The following is a 13811-nucleotide window of genomic DNA, read 5'->3' as shown; positions in this document are numbered from 1 at the left end:
CATGTGTACATATATATCAATGTAACCAGAGAGCAAATTCATTAATAATGGAAGGCTCATAAGAATGTGCAACTGTATTAAAAAAATCAATTTCCAAGTAACGATAGAGAGACTTTGTAAAAAAAAAACTTAAAATTTGAAACCCTGTGGCCAAAGCTTAACATTCCCTCAACTATTACCTAGTTTTTACTGGCATAACCTCTTGGGGAAGTATTCTACCATCTATTTCATATGTAATACATAAGGAAAATGATGAGTGTGCCAGAAATACTGAATTTTTCTTTTCTTTCCCTAATAGTTAATAGTAACCCTCAAAGTATTTATCTTTCCTCTCTGGTGACATTATATTGGTGTCACCATAAGACAAATTTGATATCACCTTAGCAAAGGTGAACAATTGCAAGTGATAAACTTCAGTATTACTTCACAAATATTTACCAGAACATACAACTTTGAAAATAATTAATTTTTTCAATGCAAATGAATAAAGATTCTGACTAGATTTTGTTAGTAGCTGACAGTTGCATCACCTTGGATGAATTTCTTTTATGGAGTACAACACTGCCTAGCTGGTTAGCAAGCTACATACCTACTTATCCATATGAATGTATTTGTGTGCTTTAATTGAACACAATATCAAATGCTGTACAGTAGAGTGGGGGTAGGTGATGGAAAGAATCAGCCATTAATAGCAAAAATCAACTCTGTTTTCCACAGTAATGAGCAGCCATTCAAACCTGATTAAAGTGACAGCACACTGACATAATGTGGCTATTAATTTCCTCTGAACAATACTTTAAATTGTGAATTCACATGAAACTCAGTACCCACCAGGGACCACATATGCTTGTTTCTCAGGCTTCAATGAGCCTTTCTGTAAGCCTGAATGCACTAACGACATACATCTGCCCAGGCTGTTATACACCAATATATCAGTAAAAACTCAAAGAATTATACCTATTAACGTGTTGCTTTCCTTCGAGTTTGGCATAGTCAATTTTAAGGAGAGAAAAAAAAAAGCTCTTCTCAGGCATTTGTGTAAGGTCACTTCTGTGTTAGAAACCACCCTTCCATCTGACCAGGAGACGACAACCATCTTAACGGTGACAAGGTAGCTTTCTCTTTCAGCTTAGGAAAATGACTGTTGGAAGTGTGCTGGTAAATAGGGGGTGCATCAGTTCAATAAACACTCTTCCTTGCAGAGGCAATGTTTCTTTATTTGTTTTTATATATTTCTATACATAGCATTACTCTTTCTACAAAGTCAGTATTATCTGTTTTATTTACAAATCTAAATTTAGCTAAGAAACTTCTTCAGTTAGCAAATCAAACTACAGGGAATAGAAACTCTTTCTGATTTTCATTTTATTTAAGGAATACATATTCTGCTCTGGCCATTTATTTTATATCACATATTACAAAGAATATAGAGAACATGTTTTTTCACAGAGTAATATCCACCAAGGCAATATAAAAAGTATAATTTATCAAAATCAAAGAGTTCTAAAATATCAAACACTAAACTTCAGTTTTAGTCACTCCATCTTCTAGATTATAATCATTTTTAAAATCAGATCTAGTTTTTGCAAAGGAACTTTATTAATTTTCAATTCAAATTTGATGCTGTTTCTAGGTGCTCATAAGGTGGGAATTCTGAAAACAGTAGTCTAATAGGTTTGATCTGATGTGTTAATCTATGTAGAATTGAATTAAAATAATCTATATGTGAGAACTACGGGGTTCTCATAGCTCATAGCTACTCTTAGTGGTTCAGAAGGAAACCCAACAAAATCCCTAGACTTAATGAGGAGGTAAACAGATTCCACATAATCTAGTTACTTTCATATGTGTACACAATCATTCCTCAAAAGAAGCGGCAGAAAGGTTTTTTATTGCTATTATTTGTATAAAAGATTATATTCTATCCACTTAATATGGCAATTTGTTTCCGAAGGAACATCTAGTGGGAGGAAAATAGAAAATAAACCAAATAAGTAAGTAAATAAATAAATAAATAAGTGTGTGTGTGTGTGTGTGTGTGTGTGTGTGTGTGTGTGTGTGTTTTGGAGGAAAAAATATACATTTTTTTTTGCCTTGAATGCTAGGCAGAAATATTCAATTTTATAGAACACAAGAAGGGAGCCAGAGAATCACAAGAAATCCTGTAAAGAAACAGTGCCTGTAAAAAAAATTACTCTTGGAACAGTGAGCAGTGTATATAGGAGAGGAGAGAAAACAGTGATGAGCAATGAGGATAATTTAAATGAGGGCAGATGATAACGAGGCTTCCACAGCTCAAAGGCAATGGGAGTACTGAGGGCGGGATGAATCCAACAGATACTTCAAAGAAAAATCTGAGATTTGGTGACTAAATAGAGACAGGAAATAAAGAGGAGGAGAAGCAAAAGAGGTTTTTGGTGCTTAACACCTAGGGACCAAGAGAACGGCAGCATCAATGTCATTTATGAAGACATTTTTAACAACAGAATAATCAAAGAATTGCTCATTTCTACTGAAACCACCACCACAAGAATCCTGAGTTTGTGCCAGATGGTCAGAGTTCAGAACTTTCCCCAATCCTTGCAGTGTTTCTGAGCATTTCTGCAATATTTATGTACATGCTTAGAAAATGCTCACCAGTTTGCCACCAATGGTCTAAGACGGGTACTCTGAAGACCTTTTTGGACCATTCCAGGGTCTCCACATCACATCGTTCTCCAGCCACAAATAATGTTTTAAACCTATATACAAGAGGAAGAATGAGTTCAAATTATTCCTTGAAAGTAAATTTAAATAATTTCATCTATTTCCTTTTAAATATTGTAGAATCTAACCACATTAATTCTCTCAGCAGAAAGAAGCCATATTACCAGTATATCATACTGCAGAATGGTGAGAAGCATGATTTGTTTTGACCCAAATGTAACTAAACACACATCATTGCATTGAAGTGAGGTGTTTCAAAAGTAGAACCCACAGCTACACCTCAGTTCTGAAAAGAGCAATCGAGTTGAATTTTATATCTGTTATATGCAGCAAATGATCAAAGGTGACAAACCTTTTCCTGTTTGACATTATCTCTGCTAATTTTAGCTGTAACTTTAATTGCTATGTTCTGCTTAGTTCTATACACACACAAAAAATACACTCTCAAGTATTAGCTGAGACAACAAATATGCTCATAAATATGATGTGCTTTTTGCTTCTCACAAGTTCCTTTGCTAAAGATTACTCTGAGCTGATGCACATATCCCCCAGTCCAAGGGCATACTTAGGACAAATAGGCAATTAAAGAGTAAATGCCATTATGGCCTTCAAGGTTTAAAAGGCCCTTATCGAAAGGAGTACAAGGTTATTGAAGATGAAGAATCTTTGGCTGGAAACACCATGCCACAGAATAAAAACGATGAAATAGGAAAATAGAATTGGTTAGACACAATTAGTGGTTCATTGAGAGAATGACTGTTGGTTTTTTTTTTTCCATTCTCAATGCCCATGACCAGTCTTGAAAGGGAAATGTGTGTATGAAGAGTTAATTAATTATCATCAAAGTAAAAGAACAAATGAAAACCTGCCTACCCACCCTGAACAATGTAATACAGTCACACAAGATTTATTACCATTCCCTTCATTTATATCATCTCATGAAGATTCATGGAGACTGAAATATTCCCGCCTTTATTTTCTAACAACATGTATGTCCTGTCTCTGCTATACACATGGAACTCATTCCCTGTTTATTTGTTTCTTGTATATTTTCCTCAGTGGACTCTCAGTTCCTTAGAAGCATTCAACTTGATACCTCAATACCAGTCAAAACAACTGGGAATTTTTGGTACTGAAACCTTTTTAGAAGCTTAGAAAGATGAAGTACTGAAGTGTGGAGTTGGCAAAATTTATGTCAGCTTGACTCGGTCTTATTGACTAAAAGAGGAGACATGTTGTTTTCATAAACTGAACTAGTCATCTAAAAGGCTAGACCAAGACAGCATAGGTTGGGTATAGTACCAAAAAGGGGTGGCCATTCCTTTGTGGAATCTAATGAACAAAGTACACTAACAAACAGACTGACGGCTATCAGAGGGGTGGGGGATTGGGAGGCTGGGTGAAAAAGGTGAAGGGTTTAAGCCAAAAAAAATTTAAAAAACACAAAACCTCACAGACACAGGCAATAGTATGGTGATTGCCAGAGGAAAAGGAGTGTGGGAGGGAGGCAGAAGAGGGTACAAGGGGAATAAATGGTGATAGAAGGAGACTTCACCTGGGATGGTGAACACACAAGAAGGCAATATACAGGTGATGCAGTATAAAATTGTACAAATGAAACCCATATAATTTTATTAACCAATGTCACCTCCAAAAAATTTAATAAAAAAGTAAAAAGAAAAAAAAGAAAAGAAGGAATGGCAAATCAAAGCTAAAAGGGATGTCTGGGGAAGCTAGGCAAGGCAAGAGAGTTTGAGAAGCAAGGTAGGAATAACCAGGAGAGAGAAAATTACCAGGAAAAATAGTGGGGTAAAAGGCTAGGAGAAATAAAAAAGACATAATAGTGGAGTCAAAGAAGACATTTTAAGAAGCCAGGGAAAGCAAAGGCACTGTAGAATTAGAAAAAAAGAGGATATAGTTGCGAGAGGTCAATTTCAAACTTTGAAATCTTTAAAATGTGTCTGTTCTGAGGGATGATTAGTGTTTATGGCAGTAGAAAGCATTTAGCATTGAAAGACACTGGGAAAAAATGAGCGTATTGATAGAAGAATTCATCATGAAGATACTAAAAATCACTCAAGGATGGTAGCAGTCAAGAGGAGAGAGGAAGTTCATGATTTGATGGCTCAGGTTGCAGAAGAGAGCTCTGACGAAGCAAGAAGGTGTTAACATAGAGGCACGAATCTTAATAGAAAATTAGTAATTAAACAGAATGATCAAACTCTCATAGAATCAACTGTAATATCCTCCTTGATTTTTATAAATAATCATGACCCCTAAAGTACAGTCTGGTCTCAGAAGTGGAAAAAAAAATGAGTTTAATAATTCTATGGAAAAATCTGGTGGCAAACAAGCTGTTGAAAATATGTTAATTAAGTTTTAAGTATAAATGAATCACTGATAAATGGTGTCTACACTTGAAAATCACTTGTGATAATTTTCATCTATAGATGAGGCTATTTATTCATAAGGATGTCAAAGGAGACTGTAGTAAATTTGTATAAAATACTCAATGTAATGTTACTGCTCAATACATTTTCTGAGAGAAAAAGGATCACCATCTGCTAATAGAAAGACTTTCAGGGAATAAAATTATCTTATTGCAACATCTTTTTTTGAATGATGTAATTGAATCAATAAAAATTACCTAAATCAATATTGTCCACTTGGAATACAATGTGAGCTACAAATGCAAGAAATACATGTAGTTTAAAATTTTCTAGTAGCTACATTCAGAAAAGTAAAAAGTTAAATTAATTTTTTAAAATACATTTTATTAAATGAAATAAATAAAAACATTATTCCAACATGTAATGAACATAAAAAATTACTAGTGACATATTAAAGTCTTTTTCCATACCTAGTCTCAATCTGGACATTTTTTTGGGGTGCTCAGTAGCCACGGTGGCTGGAGGCTCCCAAAAGGACACTAGCCAGGATGATAAAAAATTTTAATTTAATACTGTACACACAATTCTTCCTCAAACCATTATGTCAATAAGGTTTTTTGACTCGGATCTGTGTGCATGTACATGTATGGATTTGCAAGTGCCAACAATGTAACAAAGGTGACCTATGACTTAATGTTTCTATAAGAAGACTATCATCACAACAGCTTTGCAAAATTGTGGACTGGGCTTGGTTTGGTTTAATGATTTGACGTAGTTACAGGACTTCATATAATGGTGCAAGGCACTGTCAAAAATAATGTTTGAAGAGCTGCCTAGTGGCATGTTTTCCAGCTACATATCCAAAATTATCTAGGAGCCATCCTTAAATAAAGTTAGTCACAAAGATAAAATTGAAATGTCCTGGTAAAGACAGAGAGGTATCATTTCAAATTTCAGATAAAAAATAATCCAATAGTAGTCTTTGTTAAGAAACCATTTGAGTAAAGTAGATCAAACATTTTGGTGAGCACACAAGATTGATAGGGCAATATTTAAATCGTTGAGAAAAAGGAAGATAGACAGATAAAAAAGAAGAGAATGGAAGACCAAAAGGGGGTATTAATAAGAGGCAGAGACTAGGAAAACTGTCAGATAATTACTACATATATATTTGCAATGTGAGATAAAATTGAGATAATCAGATGTGTATTCCATGTACAACTGACATGAAATTAAAATTTGGATTATCAGTTAGGACCTGATCTGACAGAACTATTTTAGCAGAGTGAAACATTAATATATTAGGTCATTAAAATAGGTGAAACAGAGATTAGTGTAAAGTTTTAAAAGTTTAAAATGAGGTTGCCACATCCATAATTTTAGATGCCATGAGAAAAGACAAAGTTAAAAATATAAATACCATATTGTTAATAATGGTATGACTGAAACATATGAACATATTTCAACTATATCTTATTCAAACAGGTTCCTTGATATTTTAGAAAGCTTCTGTGATTATGAGTATTATGCACTTATAGGGTAAGTGAGAACCAATGAGAAGCTAATTACAGCCAATTAAGGATTTCCAACAGGAGAGTAAGGGAGGGAGATTTTTCTTTCGGAAGATGCCAGGGGCAATAGCAAGGAGGGTGGAAACTCAGGGCAGGAGCCCCAGGGCCCGGCCCTGGGAGGCTGTTGCCCTCACTGGACAAGCAGTGAGAACCCAACGCCAGGCCAGCATGGGAAAAGAGGCAGAAATAGAGACAGGGAATTGGTCAAGGGGTCTGAGTAATTATTACTACAAGACAATTCTCATTGCCTTGGAAATCCTTTTAGAGACCTTTGTATGTCATTGGACTAAGAAAACCAACGCATAAATAAACAAAAAACCCATACTCTCAAATACTAAATAAAAGTAAATAAAATCCTAGATAAATCCTAAATAAATTCCTAAATGAAAGTAAAACATAAGAAAACATGATTAGGAGGAAAATACGTGTATCCATGACAAATTGTAAAATCAGAGACAACAAAAATGTTTGTGGTTCCATTGTTTTTGTGCTGCTTCAAATTGAACCAAACACAGTTTTGAGGACTGACAACAAAAACATGTTTTATGATTTAAATTAAGTTAAAAATATCATATTGTTGTAAGTCATAGACAATTTGAAGAACAAAAAGAATACATCTACATATGTCCATTTTAGGATTTTTATTGTATTTTTGCTATTTATGAGTGCAGGAGGTTTCGAGCATAGTTTTCCTTAATCAAAAAAGGGAGCTAGTCTGTACTTGATTGAAAATTTAATAAAAGAAAAGAAAATCATTTTCTAGAGTATATTTTATATTTTCTACTTCCTTTTTCATGAATAACACATGTATAACAGAATTTAGTCTCAAATTTTTAAGAGCAGAATTTAATTTTTAATAGTTGGCTGTTTGAAAAAAGTAAAGAATATTATGTATCTAGATCACTTGTGTTTAAGTGTATAAAATGATAGTTCTGGCTGATGCCAACAGTAGAGGCAAAGAACAATAAAAAGGAAGATATTTATAGATATGAGGCCACATTTCCATCATTTGTCAAACCACAGATTACTTCAAAACCTCTAGATGGTCCAGTTGGTTGTATGTTTAGCTTATATATAAAATTAAAGATCTAGAACTTCAAAATTATTTATTAATAAAAATGATGCAAAATATTGTCAACTGAAAAATGTTAGCACACAATAAAAAATAATTTTTAGCTAATAAAGAAATAACTAATACCTTGCTATTATCAGCATTTTTACAAGTATTTTTATTATAACTTTTCATTTAATTAATTTTTTGGCATATTTCCCAGCCAAGTAAATTACAATGAACTAATTAATTGATTACAATAATAAACCATGCATTAGGATTGAATTCTTATCTGATGGCAAAGTTTAGCATTATATATCTTAAAACTTAGAATTTAATATTATGGTTGTCCATTATAGTTGTATTTTTCCTTTGATTTTAATTACATTAATAATATTACGATAGCAATCTTCAAACTGGCACTAAAACAAAATAGAAATGTTGATATTCCATAAAAAATGTTAAAAGTGACAGCTGAGTTTTTGCAAGGTAGAAATCCCTTCCATTTCCATTAAAATCAAGACGAGAAAAAATTAGAAAGTCATTGGTGATTTTTTAAAATGTCAAAGTAGTATACATGATTCCTTTCCCTAAATATACTACAACTATAATTATATTTTTGTATTAAAATCCCTGAAACTGCTCCAAAGTCACCATTTTATCAATAACAAACTCCAAATTATAAAATATTAATGAACATAAACATGTTGTAAACAAAGATAAGATTTAGGAATAAGATATGACTAATGAAATAATTTTAAATCGTTTAATAAATATTTAACCAAACATTATTTAACTCCTAATTTCTCATAGTAAACAAAATCATGCTATGTGATTTGATATATTTATAACCAAATGATTACTGAAATAAAAAGTCTTAGTATAAATCTATAATTAAAAGATAAATTATAAAATAAAGATAAATTCATGCCTAAAGTAATGAGTTGTCTTATTTTTAAAAACAACACTTAGTGGTTTGCAAACAAGAACAGAAATATGTTTCAACAGTTTAATTTATAATAGCCTTGCCATTACTTTAATAATGGTATAAAGAGATAAATACCCATATTGAAAAATTTAAAAAGTATATATTTTTTTACAGTATGATCAAAAATATATTTTTGTTTAGTAATACTTTTTATAGATTTTATTTATTTTTAGAGAGGGGAAGGGAAGGAGAAAGAGAGGGAGAGAAACATCAGTGTGTGGTCGCCTCTCACACGCCCCCTACTGGGGACCCCGCCAGCAACCCAGGCATGTGCCCTGACTGGGAATCAAATCAGTGACCTTGTGGTTCTCAGGCCAGTGCTCAATCCCCTGAGCCACACCAACCGGGGTTAATAATATTTTAATGTAAGTTAAAATTAGACATTTTTCATAGTAATTTGACACTTTCTGTAAAGGTTAAATTTGCCCATAGTAATCGCATATGTCCTATATCTGCACTATACATTATAGTAGGTACTAGATTTAAAAATTAAAATTGGAAAAAATTAAAAGTATCAGTTTCTTAGTAGTATTAATCCTTAGTCAAGAGTTCAGTAGTGACATATGGCTAGTACCTACCATATTATAGGAGCCCAGTTTTATTGGACAGTGTTACCCTAGATTATTATAAATGAATTAAATATCTGGAAGATATTCTGATGATGATAAAACACAGGAAAATGAATCTACTTCCAAATTTATAATACTAAAAAGATAAACAAAAAGATAACATACAGTATTCAGAGTAGGGAAAAATGGGGTGGGAGGACATTAATGAAAATGAGACCTATACACCTTTCCCTAATTTTATATAAAACTGAGTACAGTTCAAGACTACAATAGGGTTCAAAGTAAGCAAAAGGAAAACAAAATAGTGATAGTATTACCAAATTAATTTTAGTTCAAAATGGATGGGAAGCTGTACAGAAATGGATAAAGAGCTAAAGATAAATCCTAGTGAAGAATTTTCAGGTAATAAAGTAGGGACTAAAATGAATATTTTATTCAAGGTCCATAAACTACCAAACGAGTGAAAATTGCTTTTTACTTGTGCCAACAGAAGTTAAATAAAAACAGACCGTTTCAGTGATGCCTCATCAACTTCTCATTCACATGACAGAACATCATCATTTTTTGCCATAAATGTCCCTGCGGTTATCTTCATCTTTCCTTCATTCTATTTTCTCTTACTGCTCCCCACTGGAAAACTCAAATTACCTTTTGAAAAAAACTGTCCACTCTTTTGTTACTATTATTTAGCACATAAATTTTGGCTTTTGTTTAAACACAATATGTCATTATGATTATTATACCAACTATATAAATTCAACAAGATATTTTATCAGTTTGCTCAGCTGCTCGGTTTTTTATATCCCACACCATTCCCCCATGTGTATTTTTCATTGTATAGAAGTCTTTGGAGTTTAAATTCTTGTAGCTTTTTTCATATAAACATTTGTCTGTTTTGTCCTCAGTCTTTAATAAAAACTTTTTTTGGTTTGACAATTCTCTCTCAGCAGTTTGAAGATCTTTCACAATGGCCATCTGAAATCTATTGGCATTAGCTTGATTTTCCTCTCTGGTGCTCTGTTGATTTTCTCTGGTAGTTTATAGATTTTATCATAGGCTCAACGTCTGTGTTACAATTTCCAAATGACATGTCCAATGAGAATTTACTTATATTTAACCGCTTCGTACTCGCATGGCACTTCCGTCTGTGATCCATCTGACTACAACCAGCCTTACCACTTTGGAAATCTATTTTACTTGCAGTGCACATAATGTTTTTAAGCTCACCTCTGACACTCTGCTTTTTCTCTTTTGTATTAGCTTTCATTGCTATGTAATTGGAAAAAGAGAGGCTGCATCAAGTATGAGGTACTATGATATCTTGCACGGAAATCCCAGAACTGACTATTTCCTAACTTGATTAAGGTTGAACTAGAAAATCATGGGAAAATAAACCACTCTGATGTGATGTAAAAAGCAGTGAATTAGATAGAAAGCACAAGAGAGTCATAATAGCTAAGACTTAGTTTATGTTAAGAACTATTTCAAGTGCTTTGCATGAATTAGGCACCTTTTATTTTCATTATATTCTTGTACTATTTCTAGCTTTATAGTCCACAAAGTAAAAGGAGGAGGAGGAGGAGGAAGAGGGGGAGGAGAGGAAAGGGGGAGGATAAAAGGAACAGAGAGGCAAAATAAGCGACCTTAGCTTTCCTGCCACACAACTTCATGCCCTGCAACCAGAATGCATTTGTCAGAAAATATATGCTGTGTAACAAACTACAATCACTCCTTCTCCAAAAGAACTGTAACTGTCCTAAGACATGAAGACTATACACAGCCTCAAATGTATTTACCAAAATCTATGTCTCTATCCTTTTGACTAAAATGAACTATTGAAATGCCAGAAATGAAGGAACAAATAGAGGGTGAATAGAAACATAATATATGATTCACTTTATGAACACCTTTTATTTTAATAAGAAAGTATTTTTTTGGATTATAGGTAAATTTGGATATAAATAAATCTAGATCTATTTTTTTTAATAAAATAAAAAATAGAGGGGGAATAACCCAAATAAAACCACTGACCCTGCCCCAGCTGAAAGCTTCTTGCTTACATCTGCAATTGGTGTGTGATATCTACTTTTAACTCCTTTAGGCCATAGCAACATAAAAGTATAACATCTGGCTTCTAATTTAAAAAAATTCAAACCAACTTAATTCAAGCACACTTTCTGACTTGAGAAAACTATAAAAGTTCTTCACTTAGTTTATGATAACAGTGACTTATTTCAAAGAGGTTCAGTAAGAACTGATGCTGGAAAATGCCTTGAAGATACAAATTGCTATAATTATCTTTGAATATACATATCATTAAACTAAAATGATGTCTATAAGCCAGCACAAAAATCTCTAAAATACTCAGAGCATATTACCATAAAACAAGAATAAATACATAAATAATTTCCTTCACTCTTTTAACAAATGTAATTTGGACTATAAAACTCATGGCTTATCTGTATATGTGAAATCAAATAATATTTTTCCTCTTTGTAAACCATTCTTCATTTTCAAAAAACAGTTACATATGTATAAATATGTAAAATGCACATATCTATGCATTTTAATTCATAGTTAGCATTTCAGTTTAAGAAAAATATAAGCAGGGTAGTTTACAAAAGAGGAATATTTGGGTAATATTTGAACTAAAACAAGCATGATACAGTATTGGAAAATATCCACAATATAGATAATATTCCAAGTGTTTCAAAGATATGGTTACAATAATCATTCTTAACAACATTCAGAATCTTTTGGCTCTTTCCAAAAGAGATATTGCAATGCTGGAAAAAAAAATACAACACTCAGTTATTCACTCTGATTGCAGTTTTTAATATAATTTGCCATGCGCATCAGTTCACCTTGTCAGTGAGTACTGCTTCCCCAAGGCCGCCCCAGGGTCCTGCTGACGGATGGCTCTAATTGCAGTCGGCGCTGTAAACAAGGCAGCCACTCCATGCTCCGCCAGCACACGGAAATAAGCACCAGCATCTGGTGTTCCCACAGGCTTCCCCTGCAATGAGAATCATTTAAAATGTCACTGGGTAAAATGGCTCATATTTCATTGATGGTTCAATACTTATACATTTAACACTGAAACATTAATAAAGTGGGATTCTCAACAAATCTTAGTTTTAAAATACTCCATGTTCTATCATAAGTAAAACAAGCCAAATGCTCAGGCATCAGAGAGGCTGTGTGTCCCATTACAGCATCCTAAAAGCTTTTCAAATTGCAATTTTTCCTTTCCCAAATTTTGAAAGATAAAAACGGAAAATATACATCTCATTCAAATTAATTGTACCCAACAGTCTTCTATTTTACAATACATTAAATATATGATTTTGTGTGGTGGGCTAAATGAAAATCACACTTGCTACTAATTTCTGACTTTAATCTTTTTTATGATTACTATTAAAAGTGCCAATAATAAATGAAAATATTTGAGAAGAGAGAAAAAATCTAGAACCACAGTGATTTCGGAGCAATGACTTTTTCAATTAAATGTCTCACTTCACAGAAAGCAACTTCCATGAATTAAAAAAAAAAAAAATCCAATAGGATATACCAAAAAGCATGTATTCCACAGCTTCAAAATGGCATTATACATGTCCAATGGAAAAATAAGCATAAACATCTAACAATTTTGACAGACTAGGCAATACAAAAGGACATTCTGATTGATGTTTCTGCAAAGTGAAAAAAGGGCATGGCATTTAAATAAATCAGTAATTTTGCAAAAGTTTGAAATGACCCACAAAAATATACCTTGGCTCAGCCATACACTCTCACTCTTCAGTCCACTCTCATATCCGCTACTCCTTCCTGTACTTTAAAGCGGGGTTCCTGGAATGGTACTATCTGCTATAGAGGTACCATTTCCTAGATTTCCCCAACCACATCTCCCATCTGGGCACCCCATGGATCTCACATTCTGGAAAACACACCTGGGAAACACTGAACTAAGGTAAGAAGAGGAAAGAATTTGCTAGCAGTAAATATAGCTCCCACAGAGAATAATAAATGAATGGATAATAATATGAGGCAGGCCATAATTGTCCAAAACTTTAGATTCATTATCCACTTCTAATTGGATTTTTTTGACACGGCACAATTTCAATTTTACTTCTATTTTTTCACGGTTGCTGTTCATATTCATTACTGTATATTTACTTAAAAACAAACAAAAAAACAAAAAAACCTTGTTAGGGCTTCTGTTCTCTTGCTTTTTCTCTTGCTCTTTTAATACCAAAGAAAGTATCTGTTGCAACTAGAATTTCATATTTTATTATCCCAACTATCTCAAACACTTGATTACAATTTATTTCATTACCACCTCATACAGATCAACACATTGACATAGTATACAATCTGGTAACTCACATACAAAATTTGACTAACAAATTTTGAAGCCCTAAGCATATCAGTCTAAAAATGACTCAGCAACTTTATTCTTTCTTACTAAACAAGGTAAACATTTGACTTCTATTTCTTTGATCTGTTTTATGCTCTGATCAGTCCCTTGTGTACTAG

General features: G+C 33.0%; 1 protein-coding gene across 1 annotated transcript in view; it reads right to left on the bottom strand.

Annotated features, from left to right (window-relative positions):
- The window catches only part of ACSS3 (acyl-CoA synthetase short chain family member 3), a 168910-nt gene that overhangs the window by 51631 nt on the left and 103468 nt on the right, over positions 1–13811 (bottom strand). Inside the window, exons 8-9 of the mRNA XM_054580162.1 lie at positions 12140–12291; positions 2638–2741 (exon numbers count right to left, since the gene is read on the bottom strand). Coding sequence (XP_054436137.1) covers positions 2638–2741; positions 12140–12291 — 256 coding nt within the window. The remainder of the gene's footprint in view (positions 1–2637; positions 2742–12139; positions 12292–13811) is intronic.

This window comes from Pteronotus mesoamericanus, unplaced genomic scaffold, assembly GCF_021234165.1.
Source record: "Pteronotus mesoamericanus isolate MK-2021 breed Mesoamerican mustached bat unplaced genomic scaffold, CSHL_Meso_final contig_56, whole genome shotgun sequence".
NCBI lineage: Eukaryota > Metazoa > Chordata > Mammalia > Chiroptera > Mormoopidae > Pteronotus > Pteronotus mesoamericanus.
The sequence above is the reverse complement of the archived record's forward strand: the minus strand, read 5'-3'. Positions and strand labels throughout refer to the sequence as shown.